Raw genomic sequence first — 25,185 nt, 5'->3', positions numbered from 1 at the left:
TTCATGGCTACCAGTGCTGGCTGCACCATTCCCATGTTTAGGTCAGAAGACTGAAACTATACTATTAAGTCCCAGACCACACAATCCCGAGAAATCAGTTAATTAATCCCAGAGTACCTCATTTTGTGCTGCACTGTGAATCTTTATCCCAAGGACTGTGGTTGACATGCCACATGTAGATACAAAAAAATCAATATCTATTCATTGTGATGAACCCATGCACTTAAAAAATTTCCTATTCAGTATTTAAGATGAAGCACGTGGTTCTTATCAATTTCAGAATGCTATTCCAGTCTTCACTATTTAAAGCACCCATTGGCCAGAGTCTTACCTCAAAAGTGTTCTGTATAAACAAATTCCTTCTTGTTTTAAAAATGCATCCCACTGCAGTGAATGAAACTGTGCTCTAGATTTACAACACAGCAAACATTTTCACTGTCAGAGGCTTTCTCTAGTTTATCCTCTATCCCAGCATTCATCCTCACCTTTGAGTTTAACACTGTTTTCATGCTTTCCAGCCATAACTTCCCTCTAGATCATACCCCAGTGACCAACTAACTTCTTGCCCACCATCTGTAGGCTCTGGTTCTCAACCCTGGCTCTCAGAGAATAGCTTTTGTTGGAAACAGATGCTTGATGTCACAAAGAAAAATCAGCACTGAGACAAAGGATCTCTCAGCAAAACAATCTTTACTTGTTGCAGAAAGAGTGCTCTTGTTAGCTATCTTGCTAAGAAAGTACAGTGAACAAAGGAAAAGCAGACATATTTATCTTTTACGCATTTGGGGTCATCTTTACTGCTGTGTCTGATCTCCGTTGGCTGGAGCTAGGTTTCACAATCTAAAACTAAAACTTGATTGGCTAACAACTTAAAACTTTTCTAAACAGGTAAAAGCAATGGAGAACAAAAAGGAAGTCTAAATTAGGGAGGAGCATAGGCTGGGATCTGGGACATGCCCATGAGCACATCAAGCACAGATATCTTGGTTAGAGTACAAAGGCATAGAATGCACTATGTGCCTGTGAGCATGTCTAACAGCTACGTAGGAGAGGGCTTAAGAGTCACTAGTAAAAAGCAAGAAGGCTGTGAAGAAAGTTAGTCTTTGAAGGAGACTATTATTTTTAACATTTAGTATTATTATTACTATTATTATTCTTTAACAAGAAAGGAAACTTTGAGAACTTTTCTACTTCCTACAGCTTACCTCAGAAATTTTAGCTGTTTGCTTGTGAATCAAGAGATTTCGGCCTCAACATATTCTAGAGAAAAACTTTCATGAAACAAGTTTTAATTTAGTCAATATTTGAAAATTGTCTTTTAAAAAGTCATTACACTTGAAAATATCTTGTAATGATCAAACTTCAGTTTCAAAATTGTCTTTCCTGACACCTGGTTTTTTCAGGAGTGATGGAGGTGGGGGCACAGTTTCCCCTTCCCTCAGAAGTCCAAGCATAAAAAGGATTAGAGATGACAGTGAGAGTTTTCGAGTCCCCGTTTCACTCACTGCTTATCAAGCCTCCACATTGTGCACCATAAATGTTGAGGGACTTTTTCCTCAGTTCAGCTTAGAGCTGGGTCCTTATGATATGGCCACAAATTAGGCTCGGAGATGATTTGAAGGGTGCTAATAACGGAATTTATTTTGCAAAAAGGATAGAAGAGATAACAGGAACTCTACAGCAAGGCCAGAGTTCCTGCTAGTGTAGGCTTCCCGCTTCACAGATTGAATTTCCAGGTTCCATTCAGGAAGAGGAGGGGCTAGGCTCCTCCTCACTGCAAATGTCATGAACTTCTGTGGCTCCACTTCAGTGTGCACTTCTCCCAGTTCATAGGCCAGTTTGAGTTTTGGCAGGGAGCCCTTCCCACATGGCTGTCTCAAAAGTTTGTGGTGAAAAGAGAAAAGGAGTAAGACTATGAGATACAGGAAATTAAGTGTAAGGTAAATCTTCCCCTGAAAAAAATAGTAGAAATTTCAACTTTAAAATAATAGACATAATATCAGTGATATGAGAGGGCCAATCTCTAAGGCTAGGCTGTGGCCCTTTTCTGTGGTCGAGGATCATTACCCACAGATTTTAAATATTAAATTGAATTTTCCAACAGTTTGAACCAAAAGTCAGAAAGCAGGTATTTTTGAAGAGTTGTCAGGCCCCGTTTCATCTTAAGAAAGCAATTTTCTTCCAATCACTTTTCTAAAAGCATTTTTGACGTCTTTATTCCTTAGACTGTAAATTAGAGGGTTCAACATAGGTATGATCAAAGTATAAAACACAGAGGTCACTTTGTCAATACCCAGTGAATGGCTGGTGCTGGGGCGCAAATAAATGAATATCAGGGTACCATGATAAATAATGACCACAGTCAGATGGGAAGCACAAGTGGAGAACCCTTTTCTTCTTCCTTCCACAGAACCTGTTCTAAGAATAGCTGCCATAATGAAGACATAAGAGAGGAGAACTGTTAAAAGACAGATCGCTTCCACAAAACTGGCAGAGACAACCAGAATGATGTCATGTATGTAAGTGTCAGTGCAGGACAGAGAGAAGAGCGGGGAGATATCACAAAAGAAATGGTTAATGTCTTTGGAGCAGAATGACAGATGGAAAGTGTTCATGGTGTGAATAATTGAGCTTAAAGTGCCCCCCAAAAATGCTCCAGTTGCAAGCTGGCAACAAATCTTCTTGGACATAATCACCATATAGAGCAGTGGGTTGCAGATTGCTATGTACCGGTCATAAGCCATGGCAGCCAAGAGGAAAGATTCTGTGTCAACCAAAGAGCAGAAAAAATATAACTGTGCAACACATCCTTTATAAGAAATGGTCTTCTTCTCATAAACCAAGTTCACAAGTAATTTGGGGGCAATGACAGAAGAGTAGCATGCATCTACGAAGGACAGCACGCAGAGGAAAAAGTACATAGGCGTGTGCAAGTGGGAACTAATTGTGATTAATAAAATCATTCCAAGGTTCCCCATCAGAATAACAGAGTAGATGAAGAAAAACACTGCAAAAAGGAGACTCTGAAATTCCAGATGGTCACTGAATCCCAGGAGAAAGAACTCAGTCTTCACAGTGCCATTCTCTGGCTCCATTATCTGCAATAATCTGGTTTTCTGGAGGTGTGACAGAGTGACAAAAGAAATGTTAATAATAACCTGGACATTGGCAAAAATTTTTTAAAAAGAAAGAAAATTTTTTAAAAATATCAAAATTAATAAAGCAGTAATTCTAAAACCACATAGGCATCCTGATACAACTAGGCATGCATCCATTTTCAATTATTTTTAATTAAACCAATCATTTACCTTCTCAATTCCTTAATGTGTTTGTTTTCTGCATCATGTTGCACCACCATCAAGCCAGTTGCTAAACTCTAAACATAACTTTCACTCTTAATTTCTTCAATTCTTTCATCTACCACTAATGTTTAGAGATAGTGCAAACCATCTTGTCATGGCAAACTCTAATAAATGGCCTCTGTGCCATTGTAACATTTGGTATAATCCATTTGGGGCAGGCATTCTGTGTTCATAGAAGAAATTTGTGCCTTTCTTAAGAAGGCTGTGGCTCCTTAGGAGAAGCAGGCTTTTTATATTTTGCTTTGAGGTTTTTGAGATCTGCTTTTTGATCTCACCTCAGATCCCAAGAATTCAAACTGATGTTCAAATCTTTAGTGGGAAAACATATGTGAGCAATTAAACAGTTCCACTCGGGAATTGATTAAACACAAAATGAAATGATGTAAGATGGTTTTCTACATCATGAGAATACCTCAAAGAAACATATTTTGGCTTTTGAAATGGTAGGTTACTATATGAAAAATTTGATTATATTTATTGTCTAATTTGATTTAACCAGCTCAAAGCAACTTGTCAAACAACTACTATAATATTCTATGCATATTGACAGTATAGTAAATTGAAAAGAAGCAAAAATATATCTAGTGATTGAGAAAGAAAATTATAAACGAGTTTAATAAGTCTGATATATACTATGATAGATTTACATCTGCATTCAAATGAAATGCTGGTAATGCAAGGTCAGAAAATGTCAAAAGGTTTTCACTGAAAAATTACCTTCACTCTATGAGTATTTTCTTCCAGGTACTGTTCTAGGTAGCAGGTACAAAAAGTAGAAAAGAAGAATAACTTGAAATGAGCATTAGGTATATTGATGAGTAAAGAATAGAAAAGAAAAGATGGAGTAAAGAAAAACACATAAAAAATTACACGGAAATTTAAAAATCTATGGGATGTTCGGAGACTTGAAAATGAGATTAAGAATATGTTGTCTAATGGAGAAAGAGAAGTCCAGCTGAAAGACATATAAAGCAAGTTAATTTAAAACTGTGTGTATAGAGATATACGTGTGTTAATTTAAAACTGTATGTATATATCTATAGCTTTATCTTTATATACACACATACCCATATATGCATATTTGGATATGTATCTATCTATACATACATACACATATATATGGCTAAAATTTCTTGAAATCCACTTCAAGAAACTAGAACATTATGCAATTAATAAAGAGAATGTTTATAAAAAGAATATTTATAAGTAGGTGTATTTGTCATCTTTGGTTGGATGTGGCAGAATAACATTTTTAAGTGGCTTAAGCAAAAGTGGGAATTTATTGTTTACATAACTTAAAAATCTGGACATAGATTAGTTGAGAGAGGATATAGTTGTTCAAAAAATTTGCCATTCTCCAGCTTTCTGCTATCCTTTTATTTTTTTGTGTGTTTTTTTTTTATTGCATTTTAGGTTTTGGGGTACATGTGCAGAACATGAAAGATAGTTGCATAGGTAAACACGTGGCAGTGTGTTTTGCTGCCTTCCTCCCCCTCACCCACATCTGGTATTTCTCCCCAGGCTATCCCTCCCCAGCTCCCCTCGCTGCTGTCCCTCCCCTATTCCCCACAATAGACCCCGGTGTGTAGTGCTCCCTTCCCTGTGTCCATGTATTCTCATTGTTCATCACCCGCCTATGAGTGAGAATATGCGGTATTTCATTTTCTGTTCTTGTGTCAGTTTGCTGAGAATGATGTTCTCCAGATTCATCCATGTCCCTACAAAGGACATGAACTCATCATTTTTAATTGCTGCATAATATTCCGTCGTGTATAGGTGCCACATTTTCCCAGTCCAGTCTATCATCGATGGGCATTTGGGTTGGTTTCAGGTCTTTGCTATTGTAAACAGTGCTGCAATGAACATTCGTGTGCATGTGTCCTTATAGTAGAAAGATTTATAGTCCTTTGGATATATACCCAGTAATGGGATTGCTGGGTCAAATGGAATTTCTATTTCTAAGGCCTTGAGGAATTGCCACACTGTCTTCCACAATGGTTGAACTAATTTGCACTCCCACCAGCAGTGTAAAAGTGTTCCTATTTCTCCACATCCTCTCCAGCATCTGCTGTCTCCAGACTTTTTAATGATCACCGTTCTAACTGGCATGAGATGGTATCTCAATGTGGTTTTGATTTGCATCTCTCTAGTGACAAGTGATAATGAGCATTTTTTCATACGTTTGTTGGCCTCATGTATGTCTTCTTTGGTAAAGTGTCTGTTCATATCCTTTGCCCATTTTTGATAGAAGGGCTTGTTTGTTTGTTTGTTTGTTTGTTTCTTGTAAATCTGTTTTAGCTCTTTGTAAATTCTGTATATCAGCCCTTTATCAGATGGGTAAACTGCAAAAATTTTTTCCCATTCTGTTGATTGCCGATTCACTCTAATGACTGTTTCTTTTGCCGTGTAGAAGCTGTGGAGTTTCATTAGGTCCCATTGTCTATTTTGGCTTTTGTTGCCAATGCTTTTGGTGTTTTGGTCATGAAGTCCTTGCCTACTCCTATGTTCTGAATGGTTTTGCCTAGATTTTCTTCTAGGGTTTTTATGGTGCCAGGTCTTATGTTTAAGTCTTTAATCCATCTGGAGTTAATTTTAGTGTAAGGTGTCAGGAAGGGGTCCAGTTTCTGTTTTCTGCATATTAGCCAGTTTTCCCAACACCATTTATTAAACAGGGAGTCCTTTCCCCATTGCTTGTTTTGTCAGGTTCATCAAAGATTGTATGATTGTAGATATGCTGTGTTGCCTCTGATGCCTCTGTTCTGTTCCATTGGTCTATATCTCTGTTTTGGTACCAGTACCATGCTGTTTTGATTACTGTAGCCTTGTAGCATAGTTTGAAGTCCAGTAGTGTGATGCCTCCTGCTGTGTTCTTTTTGCTTAGAATTCACTTGGCTATGCGGGCTCTCTTTTGGTTCCATACGAAATTTAAGGTGGTTTTTTCCAGTTCTGTGAAGAAAGTCATTGGTAGCTTGATGGGGATAGCATTGAGTCTTAAATTTCTTTGGGCAGTATAGCCATTTTCACGATATTGATTCTTCCTAACCATGAACATGGAATGTTTCTCCATCTGTTTGTGTCCTCTCTGATTTCGTTGAGCAGTGGTTTGTAGTTCTCCTTGAAGAGGTCACTTACGGTCCTTGTTAGTTGTATTCCTAGGTATTTTATTCTCTTTGTAGCAATTTTGAATGGCAGTTTGTTCTTGATTTGGCTCTCTTTCAGTCTGTCATTGGTGTATAGGAATGCTTGTGATTTTTGCACATTCATTTTGTATCCTGAGACTTTGCTGAAGTTGCTTACCAGTTTCAGGAGCTTTGGGGCTGAGATGATGAGGTCTTCTAGATATACTATCATGATGTCTGCCAAAACCCATAGATGTACTGTATCCAGGAAGCTCATCTCACGTGCAAGGATACACAAAGGCTCAAAATAAAGGGATGGAGGAAGATTTACCAAGCAAATGGACAGCAAAAAAAAAAGCAGGAGTTGCAATTCTCGTCTCTGATAAAATAAACTTTAAAGCTACAAAGATCAAAAGGGACAAAGAAGGTCATTACATAATGGTAAAAGGATCCATAGAACAAGAAGAGCTAACAATCCTAAATATATATGGACCCAATACAGGAGCAGATTAGGTCCAGATATATTTAGGGTAGATAAGGCAAGTTCTTCATGACTTACAAAGAGATTTAGACTCCCACACAGTAATAGTGGGAGACTTTAACACTCCGCTGTCAGTATTAGACAGATCAACCAGACAGAAAATTAACAAGGATATCCAGGGCTTGAACTCAGACCTGAAACAAGCAAACCTGATAGACATTTACAGAACTCTCCACCCCAAATCCACAGAATATACATTCTTATCAGCACCACATTGTACCTACTCTAAAATTGACCACATAATTGGAAGTAAATCACTCCTCAGCAAATGCAAAACAACTGAAATCATAACAAACAGTCTCTCAGACCATAGTGCAATCAAGTTAGAACTCAGAATTCAGAAACGAACTCAGAACCACACAGCTTCATGGAAACTGAACAACTGGCTCTTGAATGTTGACTGGATAAACAATGAAATAAAGGCAGAAATAAAGAAGTTCTTCGAAACCAATGAGAACGAAGACACAACATACCGGAATCTCTGGGACACATTTAAAGCAGTCTCCAGAGGAAAATATATAGCAATAAGTGCCCACATGAGAAGAGTGGAGAGATCCATAATTGACACCCTATAGTCAAAATTGAAAGAGCTAGAGGAGCAAGGTCAGAAAAAACTCAAAACCTAACAGAAGACAAGAAATAACTAAGATCAGAGCAGAGCTGAAGGAGATAGAGACACAAAAAACCCTTCAAAAAAATCAATAAATCCAAGAGCTGGTTTTTTGAAAAGATCAACAAAATAGACAGACCACTAGCCAGACTGATAAAAAAGAAAAGAGAGAATAACCAAATAGATGCAATAAAAAATGATAAAGGTGAAATCACTACAGATTCCACAGAAATTCAAACCATCATCAGAGAATATTACAAACAACTCTATGCACATAAACTAGTAAACCTGGAAGAAATGGATAAATTCTTGGACACTTTTCTTGTGGATGACTAAACTCTCAGGCAGATTCTCTCTTTTCACCACAGAGAGCTACGAGCTGTTTTATGCAGTTTCTACCTGCCCAGAGGATTAGCCTTCTAAAGAAGAAGCTCTTTTTATCCAATAATTCTAACAAAATCCCACAGCTGAGTCACTGGCTCAGCAGGTCTCTTGATGACTGTCCATGAATGCTTCCCAAAATACATTGCGTGTAAAGGAAGGGACAGACAAAGAAAAGGAGAGTTTGGTTCCCTACAGAAAAATTAAGGTGGTATCAGTGAGTGATAGTTTTTCTTTTAAAGTCTATTTTATTTTATATTAAAATAGCCTCTCTAGAGCTCTTTCAATTTTTACTGCGTAAAATTTTGTGAGCCTTTTATATTTAACTTAATATGCCTTTATAACAGAAAAGATATTTTTAGATAGCACAGAGTTTTGTTTGCTTTTCTATTGAATCTGGCACACTTCATCTTCTAATTTTGTGTCTAGAGTACTTCTGGTTAATGAACATACGGGTGGAATAAATGTTACCACTGATTCTGCTGAATTAAGTTTACCATCTTGATACTTCATCTTTACTTGCCTTAAGTATTTCTCATTTCTTTCATTCACATTTTTTTGAGTTGGATTGTTTTCATGATTCCATTTATTTTGCATGCTCTATTGACTTCTTATTCTAAGTCTCAAAAATTGTGACAGTTTTCTAGTAGTTTACAATATATTTACTAGTAAATTATTGATTTTTTTTTTTTTTTTTTTTTGGAGACCGTCTCACTCCATCACCAGGCGCCAGGATGGAGTGCAGTGGCATGACCTCTGCTCACTGCAACCTCCACCTCCCAGGTTCAAGCAGTTCTCCTGCCTCAGCCTTCCCAGTATCTGAAATTATTGATTTTTTATAGACCCTAAAAGAGTAAACATCTAAGTCTTTCTTATCCATGATGCTACTGTTGCACACTTTATTTTAAAGACTCTATAAATGCTATTCATCGGTGTCTTTTCCTAAGACTCATATATTTTAGAGCAATTTAAAATAACTTTTAAATATAGATCATTAACATAATTTCTTGTGCTCTGTATTTATTTATGTAGCTTTGAGTTTCTATCTAATATGATTTTGCTTCTCCTTGGATACCTTACTTTAACCTTCCTGTTAGCACATACCTACTATCAATGAATTACCTCAGTTTCTGTTGGATTAAAATTTTTTATTAATTTTAGAAAGATTTTCATTGTGTATATGATTCCAGGTTGACAGTTTTGTTGTTTCCCCATCAACATTTTCTATTTCTCATCTTTTTTTTTTTCTATACTAACTTTTGTAGTTACTGCTAGGATATCTGTTGTAATGCTTTCTTTTTTTAGATCTGTTGTTCTAAAGTAGAGATGAATTTGTGTCTCCACCACCACTAAGGGTCATTTGGCAAAGGTGGAGATATTTTGATTGTCACAACTGGAAAGAGGTAGTCCTGACATCTAATGCATAGAGGCTAGGGACAGGTAAGCATCCTACAATTTACAGGATAGTGCCGAACATTAACCATTTTCCAGTTTAAAAAAAAATGTTAATAATGCTGATGTTGAAAAGCCCCTCTTGATGTGTAATGGTTCTTCCTTTCAGTATTTTCTCTTTTACTTTTTTCCTTCTCCCAGTGTATGATCTCTATCTATCTATCTATCTATCTATCTATCTATCTCTCATGTCCTTTGCATTGACATCGATGCAGCTAGAAGCCATCATCCTAAGTAAATTATTACAGAAAAGAAAACAAAATATTGCATGTTCTCACTCACAAATGGGAGCTAAACATCAGGTACCCATCCATGGACATAAAGAAGGAAACAATAGACACTGGGGAATATAAGAGGGGAGAGGGAAGAGAGAGAGGGGGAAGTGTTGTAAAACTACCTGTTGGGTACTATGCTCACTACCTGAGTGATACATTCAATCATAGTTCAAACCGCAGCATCAACGAATATACCTTTGTAACAAATCTGCACACATACTCCCTGAATCTAAAATAAACTTGAAAAAATAAAGAATGCTGAAATCTGTGCTTTTCTAGAAATAAACATATTTATTCATAATTTTAATAATTAAAATAAAAAGTAAAATTCACCCCAATTAATATAATTAAAAGATGCATTTCCATTGATAATTTTACAGTTTCTCTTTCAACATTTGATAAAAATGTGTAACACATTGAAGTTGTTGAGTAGAACAATGGTGATGTTTGAGTTGAACTATGCTGATGATTTTTGCAGTAATTACTCATTGTAAATAAAAATCACGTAGAACCTTATTACCACAAGAAATAAATGGTTAACTTACCTACATTTATTAATTACAAAGTAATATACTCATATGACTCATAAGAGATACAATTCTGGAGAGTAAATGGAACTTCAATGTGAGTTCAGGGACAAAAGAAGTGATAAGAAATCTGATAATCTATGTATTTTAAATTAATCATGTTAGACATGGGGTAACTATGGCATACAATGAAATTATATTTTTTCTTTTTCAATTAAAATTTATAATGAATTATTTTTGAAGTATACTAAGATTTTCAATAATGATATAGTAAAGAGCATGAATAATGTTCAGGAGGTGATTATGAACATTATTCATTCTCTCTACTACTGAATAAAATTTCTGTCTTGCTCTTTTGCTTTTCTTAAAAACCTAATCATCCGCTGGAGAGGATGTGGAGGAATAGGAACACTTTTACACTGTTGGTGGGAGTGTAAATTAGTTCAACCATTGTGGAAGACAGTGTGACGATTCCTCAAGGCCTTAGAAATAGAAATTCCATTTGACCCAGCAATCCCATTACTGGGTATATATCCAAAAAACTATAAATCAGTCTACTATAAGGACACATGCACACGAATGTTCATTGCAGCACTGTTTACAACAGCAAAGACCTGGAACCAACCCAAATGCCCATCCACAATAGACTGGATTGGGAAAATTTGGCACATATACACCATGGAATATTATGCAGCAATCAAAAAGGATGAGTTTGTGGCCTTTGTAGGAACATGGATGAATTTGGAGAACATCATTCTCAGCAAACTGACACAAGAACAAAAAATGAAATACCACATATTCTTGCTCATAGGTGGGTGATGAAAAAAGAGAACACATGGACACAGGGAAGGGAGTACTACACACTGGGGTCTACAGGGGGGAATAGGGGAGGGACAGCAGGGAGGGGGGAGGGGGAGGGATAGCCTGGGGAGAAATGCCAAATGATGGTGAAGGGGAAGATGGCAGCAAAACACACTGCCATGTGTGTACCTATGCAACTATCTTGCATGATCTGCACATGTACCCCAAAACCTAAAATGCAATAAAAATAAATAAATTAATGAATTAATTAAATTTTTTTTAAAACCCAATCATCCTTCAAGGCCAAATTAAAATAGCATGCAATTCTGAAACTATCTTTCCTGCATCTCCAAATGGATTTGAAGTAACTCTTTCCACCACTCCTTTTAAGATATTTACCAACACTACTGGATTTTGAAATCCTAGAAAGTGGGTCTATCATTTTCTGAATGCCATTTTTTCACTAAACTTATAATACAAAATTGTTTGTTCAATTAACACAATATATCAGGAAAGAAAGGATGACATAATTAGCCTTAACTACACATATGTAATATGTCAGCTACATTGTTTACATTTTTCATTTGCTTTCTACAACGTCTTATGAACTAAATAATATTACATGGCAGGGTGAGGTGGTTCATGCCTGTAATCCCAGCGCTCTGGGAGGCCAAGGCAAGCAGATCACCTAAAGTCAGGAGTTCAAGACCAGCTTGGTCAACATGTTGAAACCCCTTCTCTACTAAAAAATACAAGAATTAGCTGGGCATGGTGGAGGGCACCTGTAATCCCAGCTACTCGGGAGGCTGAGGTGGGAGAATTGCTTGAACCCAAGAGGTGGAGTTTGCAGTGAGCTGAGATAGCACCACTGAATGCCAGCCTGGGTGAGAAAGCAAGACTCCATCTGAAAATAAATAAACAAATAAATAATATTATATTATTTTGTAGACAAAATATTTTGTAGGCAAAGACAATTATTATTTTGTAGTCAAGGTCAATCTGTCTTGTCTGGCTTATACAAGCTGAGCCAATAATAGCCTTCCTGATCCAAATCTCATAGTCATTCTATTGAGAAAAAGTTTGTTTTTAATCTAAAGTTATTTTTTTAGTGAACTCTTCATGCAAAGTCCATTCATAAAAAAAAAAGAAAAAAGTTGTTGTTCAGTAACCAAATTAAATGGATACTAAGGTGTATGTTTAATAAGAAAATATTTTGTGTTTATTATTTTTCTGATTGTATCCTTGACATCTTTATTTCTCAGACTGTAGATCAGGGGATTCAACATGGGGATCACCACTGTGTAAAACACAGAGGCCACTTTGACTGTGTGCCTGGAGTTTTTGGAGTTGGGCACACAGTAGAGGAAGAGGATGGTGCCATGGAAGATGGTGATGGCAGTCAGGTGGGAGGCACAGGTGGAGAAGACTTTGCGGTGCCCACTGGCTGAAGGCATCTTCAAGGTGGTGGTAACGATGAATACATAAGATGTCAGAATGATGAGTAGTGTGCTTATCTCATTTAAAGTGGCAACAGTGAAAAGAAGCAACTGGCTGAGATAAGAGTCAGAGCAAGAGAGTGATATCAGAGAGGATAACTCACAGAAGAAGTGATTGATTGTGTTGAAACCACGAAAAGATAACTTTAAAGCAGAGCATGTGAGTGTCAAGGAACATGCTACTCCCCATGCATACGATCCAACCACCAGCATGGCACAGACTTTCTGGGACATGGCAACTCTGTAGAGCAGAGGGTTGCAAATGGCCACAAAGCGATCATAGGCCATCACGGCAAACAGAATTAATTCAGTCCCTACAAAGGTGCAAAAGAGAAAGAATTGCACCATACACCCTGAGAATGAAATGGTTCTATCTTCTACAACCAGGTTCACCAACATCTTGGGAGCAATGATGGAGGAATAGCAGAAATCCACAAAGGAGAGGTGGCTGAGGAAAAAATACATGGGGGTGTGCAATTTCGGGTTAATTTTGATGATCACTATCATCCCAAGATTCCCTACCACACTGAAGCCATAGACTGCCAGAAATACAAAGAAGAGGGGAATTTGCAGTTCCAGGTAATCTGAGAAGCCCAAGAGGGTGAATGTGGCCTCAGATGTCATATTTCTCTCTGTCAGAAACATGTTTTCCTTTGGTGTGATCCAAAAATCAGTTGTGGAAATAAAATATTGAAGGTGATTGACAAATAAGACAGCTTAACTATCCCCTCTGTGGAATACAGGGTGAGATGAAATAGATCTCTGTTATCATCCTGTTAGGTGCTGTGTCAAGACATGAGTAATTACAATTTCAGAAATAGAATTATCATTAAATGTTACTTTCTTCAAATTAAAAAATTAATTCTGTTTATGTTCTTAAATTTTTAAAAACATGTAGTTGTCATTATTAACTCAAGCAATTCAAGTGATAACATATAATAAAATTCTCATATAAAACATTTGAATCTCACAGAACCTCAAAAGTTCTGCAAATAAAAATCCAGGGAAATAACGAATCATATCAGACCTATAATTTCTTATTTTTTGTTTGTCTTATTATTATTTATTTATTTATTTTGAGACGGAGTTTCACTCTTGTTACCCAGGCTGGAGTACAATGACACGATCTCTGCTCACCACAACCTCTGCCTCCTGGGTTCAGGAAATTCTCCTGCCTCAGCCTCCTGAGTAGCTGGAATTACAGGCACGCACCACCATGTCCAGCTAATTTTTTGTATTTTTAGTAGAGACGGGGTTTCACCATGTTAACCAGGATGGTCTCGATCTCTTGACCTCGTGATCCACCAGCCTCGGCCTCCCAACGTGCTGGGATTACAGGCTTGAGCCACCGCGCCTGGCCCAGTCCTATAATTTCTAACAAAAATTGAGTCTGATATAATTTCTATCATTGCAACAATTTTCTATATATTGTAATATACTGAATTATAGTCTTGGAGTTATCATTTCTATCCATAGTTAATTTTTAGTTTGGCATTTTAATCATTATTCTTTTGGACTAAATAAGTCAGACATCCAAATCAGTAATTATTTTATGTTTTTCATTGAAGACCATCTATTGAATGGCTTAATTCTACAGATGAACAAACAGAAGCTTGAAGAAGCCATGACTTCACCAAGACAGGTACAAATTGGATGCAGTGAACCCAGTTTCCTTGACTCCCAGTCATATACTCGCCTCTCTATGCCAGGATCTAATCTACATTACAGGTAGAAATTTCAACATTCTTCTTTGTAAAGATCACATTTTCATACATCATTTTCTAATTCTTTTGACCTCCATTTAAGACAATCTTTAGATTATAAAACTATAGAAATTAGCCCAGTGAAAGTGTTGATGGACTCAAAGATTTTCTGAATATTTATCAAAGTGAGACATAGAGAATAGAAGTTAGAGAAATATTCCCATTCAGGAGCAAATATCATAAAAACCTGTAAACATTAACAAACACATTTTCTTTTTCTAGGTTCCCTCTTCTTTCCCTTAACGTCAGCTTGGACACTCATTCTGTCCTTCTCTTACCTGTCAACAATATAGATGAAATTCTTAAGATGTCACCCCACTCTAAAGACATTAATGAGAAAATAGTTTTCAATACAGAGAGAATGGGGGTGTTCTCAAATTGGGGAATAGGGGCAGGTTTATAATATAAAATACAGAATCCCAGTCAAATTTGAATCTCAGACAGATAAAAAATTGTTTGCTCTATGTATGGCCCAAATATTGCATGGAACATACTATAGTAAAAACCATTTTTGCTTATCTGAATTTGAAATTCAATTAAGCGTCCTGCATTTTTGTCTGCTCAGTCTTGCAACCCTATATCAAAATACCTCAGCATCTTATAGCAAGAAACACCCTAGTTTACCTGGCACATTCCTCATCTTAGTACTGTCAGCCACTCACAACCCAAATCCCCTCAATTATATTCCTTTTTAATTAAGACTTATGAGGACTGTCATTTTTGGTAAGGTCATCTCCAATTCTGCAATTCAGTAAATAGCTTCTAAGTGTTCCAGCACTAACAGGGTCTCAGGCAATACCAAGAATTCTCCATAGTTCTATATGTTCATATATCCAAGAATTTTAAGCACCAGTAAGGATACAGTATTTTCCACTCATTTCTCACTATTATAAAATTCGTTATCATTGCCCTATGTCAAGGTTTATAAACTTCAGCAGTACTGACACTGTGATGGATTATTCTTTGTTGTAGGAAGCTACCCTGTGCATTGTACCATGTCTGGCAGCATCTCTGGCTTCCAACCACTAGATGTAAATCTCACTTCCTCACCTCCTTACCCAGATGTGAAAATCAAAACAATTTCCAGACATTGCCAAATGTTTCCATCAGGAAAGTGGGGGATAGGGAATGCATATTTCCTTGATTATAATAGATTGTAATGTATCTTCCATTAAATTCAGTTTAAGACTAAGTTGCAATTTAAATATTATGGTTTGTTATCTCCCAAATTATACTATTACATGGATTAAACTGTTGTATTATCTTTGAATCTGGGCAACGTGGTGTCCAAAATCTTCTTCCATGTAATATCTTCCTTTTATTTTTCTTTTTGCCTTTCTGAGCCACTGTTGTTTTTTTCATGCTCTGAAATATTTAGATTAAGTTGCCTTTATTATGTTTCTACAGAAGATTCATTTTATTCATTAAAAATTTAATTTTACATAAATACCTATTTCCCTTATTCAGTTCTTCTAAAAATGTATAGAGGCAAAGATATACATATATATTCCTGAATATGCTCAATGCCCGTTTATTCTCTGACTCCCAGGAAACAGTTGTTCAAGACACTGCTATCAGAGACATCAGCTAAGACAAGCCCTCTACACAAGGCTCTGTAGGAAAGGGGTACTTTCTATCCCCAGACATGCAGATACATAATATCTGTTGTGACTTGAAATTTCCCCCAAGTTAGTTTCACAAGGAAAAACAGACAAAATTGAAAGCATCTTCTAGATACTATACATGAAAAAAATATTCACATTTTCTCAGACCTGTGAACAAATCTGCTGGTGGAAAAGGCAGCCCTCCTGTCTCTGGAGAGCTTATCTTCAGGAGATGCTAAGACTTTTATTTCTATTGCCACTCCCATTGGCATCATGACCTAGACAATTAGTTGCCTTAATCCCCAGGAGACTCAAAACAAGCTATTAAAATTAAATACTCTTTGCTGATGTAATTCTGGTTTCATGGAAAACCTGAAGGAAACAACCACAGCTTTAGGAACATTTTTATGAAAGTTAACTTAAAAGTTTAAGTGTCATCTCCTTATGTTTCAAGATTATTCCTATCATGTCTCTTTTTTGTATAATGATGAAGTATAGCGGGGGTTTTCTGTTTTATTTACTCAACAATTATTTCTTTTTTAAAAAAATTAGCAATAAGTGAGCCTCTGATAAATCTCATTGGCTACAATACTGTCACTGCGCAAAGCTAGCAATTATTTCTTAAATATATACCATGCCCCTGGTCTTCACAGATCTTAACTGTTCTCTCTGTTACACTAACCACACGAAAGATACAGGGAGATCCTTCCTTCAGGTCTCGCATTTACTTAGTTACTTTATTGCTAAGGATATTAGATGCAGTGCATATATGCATGTGTAGAGAGGACAGGACTGCAAATGTTTGAAATTTGTTCCTTAATGTCCCCCAAGAAATTATATGTAGCTACACCCAATATATTAGGGTATCTAATGTTGTTACAAACATCTCACATATCGGTAAACAAATATTATAATAGCTATAATAATACCAGTAATATCTGCTGTTCATCTCCTCTTTAGTTCTGATTTATCATATAACTTTCATCAAGCTATTCAGACTCTTAAATCTTTTCAAATCCCACACTTCCCATGAAATTCTTGATTATCTTCTTCATCACCACTGATATTCCTTTTTTTTTTTTTTTTCAGTTTATTTCTGGTCAATTTTACTATTAAGAACTATTTGGAAAGCTATATTTTCAGGGCTTTTAAGATTAACAATTCCAGATAAGGGAGTATAGGCCTGCAACGACATTATCAACATGATCTTCTTCTCTTGATGCATCATAAAAAATAAGTATGTTGAACACGTTTCCTTGATCCATGTTGAACTTTGATTTAGTGTTATCTATTGGAAGCTACTCATTCTCATATTAATCTCAGAAAGGTATTAACTATGTTTTGTTCTGGTCTTGTTTTAATTCTAGGCTTATGCAATAGGCAGGTAAGATTTCTTTATATATATATAAAAATATAAAAAATATATATATTCTTTTTATATATATATTCTTATATATAAATTTATATATATTCTTATATATAAATTTATATATATATTCTTTTTATATATATATTCTTATATATAAATTTATATATATATTCTTATATATATAGAATATATATTTATATATATAGAATATATATTTATTTATATAAATTTATATATAAATATATATTTATATATAAGAATATATATATAAATAGAATATATATATTCTTTATATTTTTATATATATATAAAGAAATCTTAGCTGCCTATTGCATAAGCCTAGAATTATATGCAATATATATGCATACATATACATACTTTAAGTTATGGAGTACATGTGCAAATCTTGCAGGATTGTTACATAGGTACATACATGCCATGGTGGTTTACTGCCTCCATCCCCCCATCACCTACATCAGGCATTTCTCTCAATGTTATACCTCCCCAAACTCCCCACCCCCTACTATCCCTCCCCTAGCCCCCCAACCCCCAACAGTCCCCAGTGTGTGATGTTCCCCTCCCTGTGTCCATATGTTCTCTTTGTTCAACACCCACCTATGAGTGAGAACATATGGTGTCTGGTTTTCTGTTCTTGTGTGAGTTTGCTGAGAATGATGGTTTCCGGATTCATCATGTCCCTAAAAAGGACATAAACTCATCCTCTTTTATGGATGCATGGTATTCCATGGCATATATGTGCCATATTCTCTTTGTCCAGTCTATTATTGATCGGCATTTGGGTTGGTTCCAAGTCTTTGCTATTGTAAACAGTGCCTCAATGAACATACCTGTGCATGTGTCTTTATAATAGAATGATTTATAATCCTTTGGGTATATACCCAGTAATGGGATTGATGGGTCAAATGGCATTTCTATTCTGAGATCCTTGAGGAAGTGCCACACTGTCTCCCACAATGGTTGAACTAATTTACACTCCCACCAACAGTGTAAAAGTGTTCCTATTTCTCCACATCCTCTCCAGCATCTGTTGTCTCCAGATTTTAATGATCGCCATTCTAACTGGTGTGAGATGGTATCTCAATGTGGTTTTGATTTGCATTTTTCTAATGACCAGCGATATTGAGCATTTTTTCATATGTTTGTTGGCCACATAAATGCCTTCTTTTGAAAAAGTATCTGTTCATACCCTTCACCCACTTTTGGATGGGGTTGTTTGTTTTTTTGTTGTAAATCTGTTTTAGTTCTTTGTAGATTCTGGATATTAGCCCTTTGTCAAATGGGTAGCTTGCAAAAATCTTTTCCCATTCTGTTGGCTGCCAGTTCTCTCTAATGATTGTTTCTTCTTCTGTGCAGAATCTCTTAAGTTTAACTAGATCCCATTTGTCTATTTTGGCTTTTGTTGCCATTGCTTTTGGTGTTTTAGTCATGAAGTCCTTGCCTATGCCTTTGTCCTGAATTCTATTGCCTAGGTTTTCTTCTGGGGTTGTATGGTGTTAGGTCTTATGTTTAAATCTTTAATCCATCTGGAGTTAATTTTTGTTAGGTGTAAGGAAGGGGTCCAGTTTCTGCTTTCTGCACATGGATAACCAGTTTTCCCAACAGCATTTATTAAACAGGGAATGCTTTTTCTATTGCTTGTTTTTGTCAGGTTTGTCAAAGATCAAATGGTTGTAGAAAAGTGGCATCATTTCTGAGACCTCTGTTCTGTTCCATTGATCTATATCTCTGTTTTGGTACCAGTACCATGCTGTTTTGATTACTGTAGACTTGTAGGATAGTTTGAAGTCAGATAGCATGATGCCTCCAGCTTTGTTCTTTTCGCTTAGGATTGCCTTGGGTATGCAGGCTCTTTTTTGGATCCGTATGAAGTTTAAGGTGGTTTTTTTCCAGTTCTGTGAACAAAGTCAATGGTAGCTTGATGGGGATAGCATTGAATCTATAAATTCCTTTGGGCAGTATGGACAATTTTACAATATTGATTCTTTCTAATCATGAGCATGGAATGTTTTTCCATCTGTTTGTGTCCTCTCTTATTTCATTGAGCAGTGGTTTGTAGTTCTCCTTGATTTTCATTCTGTACTATTAGGAGCTACCTTAGGCCTTACCTTATAATATAATCCTCACACTGTAGGTATGAGGATTAAATAGTCATTAATGGAAAAGTCTTACAGTACCAAAACAATTCTATTTAAAATGTATGCTAAAATGAACTCCATTGTTGTTCTTTTTCCTGACAGAATTCTAGCAAAGAACATTTGCATTTGAATACATACCATATTTAATCAATTTCTTTTCTTTTTTAAAAAATGTTTTATTGACATAAGTTTTTGGGGAACAGGTGGTATTTGGTTTTATGAGTAAGTTCTTTAGTGGTGATTTGTGAGATTGTGGTGCACACATCACTTGAGCAGTATACACTATATCTAATATGTAGCCTTTTATCTCTCACTCCCTTCCCACCCTTTCCCTCCAGGTCCTCAAAGTCCATTGTGTTGTTTTTATGCCTTTGCATCCTCATAGCTTAGCTCCCACTTATGAATAAGAACATAACAGTGTTTGGTTTTCCATTCCTGAGTTATTTCACTTAGAATAATAGTTTCCAATTCCTTTCAGGTTACTGAGAATGTCATTAATTTATTCCTTTTTGTGGCTAGGTAGTGTTTCTCCATATATATATATATAATATATATATACGATATTTATATATAATATGTAGAAATATCATAAATATATCACAGTTTCTCTATCCACTCATTGCTTAATAGAACTAAACCTAAATAGTTACAGCCAATTGGTCTTCGACAAAGCAAACAAAAACATAAAGGGGGGTATTCAACAAATGGTGCTGGGATAATTGGCAAGCCACATATAAGAAGATGAAACTGGATCCTTATCTCATGCCTTATAAAAAATCAACTTAAGATGGATCAAGAACTTAGAACTCTAAGAACTGAAACTTTAAAAATTCTAGAAGATAACATCTAAGTCATCTATGATAAAATCTCTGTGACTGGATATATCTTACAACTAATAGTAAAGAAATAATTGTGTTGTTTAATTATCAAAGTTTATTTCTTGTGGAATTGTCTAATGATGGTAAATCTTATAGTATGTGAACTATGAAATGGTAATGACCATAGAAGAAGGAAGTTTGTTGAGAAATATTTCAGAGATAGCATTTTTGTGACTTGAAAAGTGTGTAACCATCTATATAGTCAGGATGATTATTATTTTTATTTTATTTTATTTTATTTGAGACAGAGTTAGGCTCTTGTTACCCAGGCTGGAGTGCAATGGCACAATCTCTGCTCACCGCAACCTCTGCCTCCTGGGTTCAAGCAATTCTCCTGCCTCAGCCTCCAGAGTAGCTGGGACTACAGGCATACACCACCATGCCCAGCTAATTTTTGTATTTTTAATAGAGATGGGGTTTCAGCATGTTGACCAGGATGGTCTTGATCTCTTGACCTGGTGATCCACCAGCCTCGGCTTACCAAAGTCCTGGGATTATAGGTGTGAGACATAATTTGAAAGTAATTAGAATCTATTATTGTATTTTAAAATAAATGCTACTGATGAAATTGTGGCCAAAGAGTTTAAGTGGATTTGCCTTAAATCACAGATAGTGACATAGGCAAAATCTGCTATAAAAGAGAAGTGTTGTTATCTATCTGTTGGTTTGCTGTATATCTTCTCCACCTAAATATTAAGATTAATCCTTAGTGACCTAATATTAAAAACAAAGAAACAAACTTGTTTTAAAGTTAATATTTATGTTTTTAACATTCGAAGTATAAAATGTGTTTTGCTGTAGGCCAAAAATATCCAGAACTAGCTCTAATTCCCACATTTTCAAAGATGGTTCTGCTTGGATTGCCTGTAATAATAATAACAATAATAAAAAGTGGTTCCAAAAGAGTGAAAGTTGGTAGATGAGAACAAATTTTAGAATATGGGTTAGTTTATGCCCGCAATTTATTTCCAGTGTTCTTAAGGAAGATTGCTTGAAGACATGTTTAATTGATTTTTAAATTTGGCGTAACTTTTTGCTTGTTATTGACTTTTCTGTTGAAGACATTTTTAGTTTGCAATGAGTAATTTCTCATATGGTTGATTCCTTGGAGTATGGATGTTGAAAAACATGAACCGTTATGCCAAGATATTTGTAAGAAACTCTATAATTTGTTCCCATTAAAAGCGATGTGTAAAAATGCCCTTCCCACACTAATAATTACTGTACACAACTAGAGACATAATATAGTTTTTTCTATGTATTAAAATGACAGTTACTAATGGAAGAGAGGTAGTATATGTTACTGTCTTGCACAGTGTTAACGAATGTGTCAGAAAAAAAATCTTGTATTTTGAAAATTAAATTGAATTATAAAAGCATATAGCCATACTCTTTATTAAAGAAGCTAAAGTATCAACTGTGAAATATTACTCAGGGCATAGCTGAAAGGCTTAATATTCTTAGCATCTCAATTCTAAAAATGTAATTTAGTGAGGAATGTATATAGGTTAATAGAATATTAGATACCTATAGGGAAAAAAGCACTCTCAGTAAATGATGTTGCGAACATTGCTATATAGTTTGGCAATGGAAGCTGGACATTCATTTTGTAAGCATCCATTCATTCAACAAACATGTACAAACCAAATAAAACAAAACAAATTTACGACATCAAATCATATGAAATTGAGACAAAATATTTAATGGATGTATTTTAGGATATATTTAAGAGTTATTTTTACTGCATTTATTATTAAGTTGCCTAAAATATGAGTATTAAAAACATGAAAATATAAACTATTAAAAAGTTTTCCTGCTATATAAAATTAAATGGCATTACCAAATTACTATTTTTTTGTAAATTTTATCCTTAGGAGGTAATAATTTTAAAATTTGGAATATCTAATAAATCATTATGGAAACATTAACATCCAGTGGAAATGAGAGAAAATGATAGAACAGAAACCTCACAGAAAACAGTTGAAAATGTCATTGAAAATTAGATGCTTACATTTTACAAATTCCTCTGTTTCTTTCTTTTCTGTCCCTAATTTTCTGGTAGGGACACAAATGAATCTACTATCTTACATAACTCAGCATTAGGATATTTTCCAAAGCTAATCATGTCCAAAATGTATTATTACAGAGATAATGCTTATTTACACAATAGTCTGGATGATTTATTCACTTTGAACATATCATTCCACTGGATACAAAACATGGAAAGAGAAGTGAACTTAAATGCCAGGTCTACAACCTGTGGTTCAGTCACTTATACCCCTTCCCTCATTCTCAATCACCCTTTCCATTCTAGCAGGCCAATAAGGTCACCAACTGCTAAGCGAGCTTATTATTAGTGACTGACATTCCCTTTGAAACAAGCTGCCCAGTAGAGTCTCATCTTAGTTATCATCACTAAAAATAGCCCAGAAAAATACAGACCTCCTTACTATACAGAAATTGTGAGAAAAGTATTAGATTCAGCATGTGATTTGGCACCATGAAAATTAGTTCCCTAGATCTTAAAGGGTGACCACCGCCCTCTGTCACATTTGACTTACAAATATTGACAAGAATCAATTGCATTTGTAATATAAAAAGATGAAAACTGAGAATCCTGATTTTTACTGAAATGCTCAGATATAGAAAGATGTACACACTCTTGATAATATGAGAAGAGAATTTTCCTTGTACCCTTTGCATTGTCAACTGCGAGTCTCCAGAAGCGGTGTTTGTTGAACCTAGCGTCATCTTCATGTCCACTCTCCTAGTCCTTACACTGTGCTCCTGATGGTGGGGCTTGCAGACTGCGTCCCCTAGATGTCCTTTCTAACTGTTTTCCTGTTAGATTCTCCCAAAGAAAGTAAGGGGGTAAAGGAGTGGAGGGGGAGAAGGCAGTATGGGAAGGAAATGAAAAAGAAAGAAGAAGAAAATCTCTTCTTGATTTTCCAATTTCTGTTAGTGTTGCATTCAGCCACAATGGATACTTGGTGTATTCCAGCTTTCCATGATAAATTCTTCAGAGGCACGAGCAGCCATCTAGCACAGGCTTCTTTGGACCAAGTTTGAGCCACAGGACACTGGATATCTGCTGAGTCCTAACCCAGTCTCAGAGGCCCAGGCACACTGAGAGTTATGTCTCTTCCTTAAGGGATTAACCACTGACTGAGCTGCTTCCACAAAGCTTTGAGGTTCTGTGGACAATGTTTCTTCCCTATCGTCCTCCAATATCAAGAGCAATAACTGCTTCCTAAAGTCAACAATCTTTAAATAATAGAGTATCACCTCTGTGTTCTTTTGGTTCTCTAGTCGCTAACATTTCATAAATTACGTCTTGCAGAGCATTTGTTTTCCTAAGTGGATCCTGACTGCTAAACACATGTGACAATGTGGACCAACTCACAGTTCTTGAAGGTTCTCTAAGTGCTCTAAATCAGCATATTAATCCCAATATGCATACCATAAATTCACCAGCATCTACTTATTCACGCATTTAATAAAAATAAAAAAAAATTTATACTTCTCATATGCCACTGATGATGAAATAGATAAAAAGTTATATAAACCCCAAGCCTCAATGACTTCATTTAGATACACAAGGGGTCTCTTCCTGATGTCACTAAGTATACATATGTTGTGAACTTTTAATCTCAATAAAAGTCCATGAAATTAAAAGTACTATCCAATATTAGAATGAAGGAAACCAAGGATTGAAAAAGTTAAATTAATTGACAAATTAAAAACCCAGGGTCAAAACACCAATCTCGGTTTTGAAAAACTCAAACCTATTGCTTTTCTAATATTATTACAGACACAAAGAGAGAAGTTTAAACAAGTAAATACAATGAGGAAATTGACATAAATCATAATGGTGTCACAAAGAAAGCATCGATGATGCATATAATTCAATACAGAATTAAGAAAAGAATAAATTTAAAAAAGAATAAAATAAAAGGCAGTTAAGCAAAACAAAAAACACATACAAAGAACAAGAACAGAAGTTAAAAGTCATCTTATAAGTGTCAGTAAGCATCTCTTCCTCAATGGATTTTAGGGTTAGTATGAAGATAAGCAGTAAAAATAAAGTGAGAGAAGAGGGTTAATTTAGAAAGGCTGTGATTCATAACAATGGTTCTAAATTATTGCCTATACATGTTTATTGTGTGTGTGTGTGTGTGTGTGTGTGTGTGTGTGTGTGTGTGTGTAATGGTGAAATGTAGATAGAAATACTAATTATGTTCCAGGAATTACTTTAAGCTCCTTGTACATGATTCCAGCTTCTTTAATGCAATTTCCCTAGAGTCCTGTGAAATTATTATTTTGGCATCTATCAGATGACATAGTACCCAAAGTTCCAATTACATTGGACAATGCAATAGCAGCAACAGAATAATAAAGAACAAAACAAAATAAACAGGAAGAAGAAAAAATTAAAAATTGACATATATATGCATAGATATATGGAATTCTCATTCTGTACACACTTTGATGATGGTGTAAATGTCATTATAAATAATGGAAATTTAATTTTGAAAAGAATCATGGTTTTCATAATGGATATGGAAACAAAGTGTAACTCCTCTTCGTTCTTCACTAGACTTGTGAAGGTTTTACAGCAAACTAAGTGTGTGTATTTTAATAATACTGTTGCTCATATCCACTTAAAACTATACAAATGTATTTTAAAGAAAATTGGCTGCAAATTTTGAAATATGTTTAATCCCGTTTCTTTACAATTAAGAGACACAAACATAAGTGAATAAAAAAAGACTCACTCATAGCTACTGAGTTCCTTCTCTTCACTCCAACATTATACCACTCCTGTGAACCAACGCCTGCCACAACTTGAGG

The 25,185-nt window shown here is 35.5% G+C and overlaps 2 protein-coding genes across 2 annotated transcripts; both read right to left on the bottom strand.

The window, feature by feature from the left end:
- Positions 1-1,674: 1,674 nt before the first annotated feature.
- LOC144577949 (olfactory receptor 5I1-like) lies at positions 1,675-3,095 on the bottom strand. The gene has a single exon (XM_078339172.1). It carries the CDS (start codon positions 3,093-3,095, stop codon positions 2,163-2,165), a length of 933 nt encoding a protein of 310 aa, XP_078195298.1. The 3' UTR covers positions 1,675-2,162.
- An 8,847-nt stretch (positions 3,096-11,942) lies between these two features.
- On the bottom strand, positions 11,943-13,276 carry OR5D16 (olfactory receptor family 5 subfamily D member 16). Its single transcript, XM_009008116.6, has one exon. The coding sequence runs from the start codon at positions 13,207-13,209 to the stop codon at positions 12,253-12,255; it is 957 nt and encodes a 318-aa protein (XP_009006364.1). The 5' UTR covers positions 13,210-13,276; the 3' UTR covers positions 11,943-12,252.
- Positions 13,277-25,185: the final 11,909 nt, after the last annotated feature.

The sequence above is a fragment of the Callithrix jacchus genome, chromosome 10, assembly GCF_049354715.1.
Source record: "Callithrix jacchus isolate 240 chromosome 10, calJac240_pri, whole genome shotgun sequence".
Lineage (NCBI taxonomy): Eukaryota > Metazoa > Chordata > Mammalia > Primates > Cebidae > Callithrix > Callithrix jacchus.
Note: the sequence above shows the minus strand (reverse complement) of the source record. Positions and strands in the feature narration are given on the sequence as shown.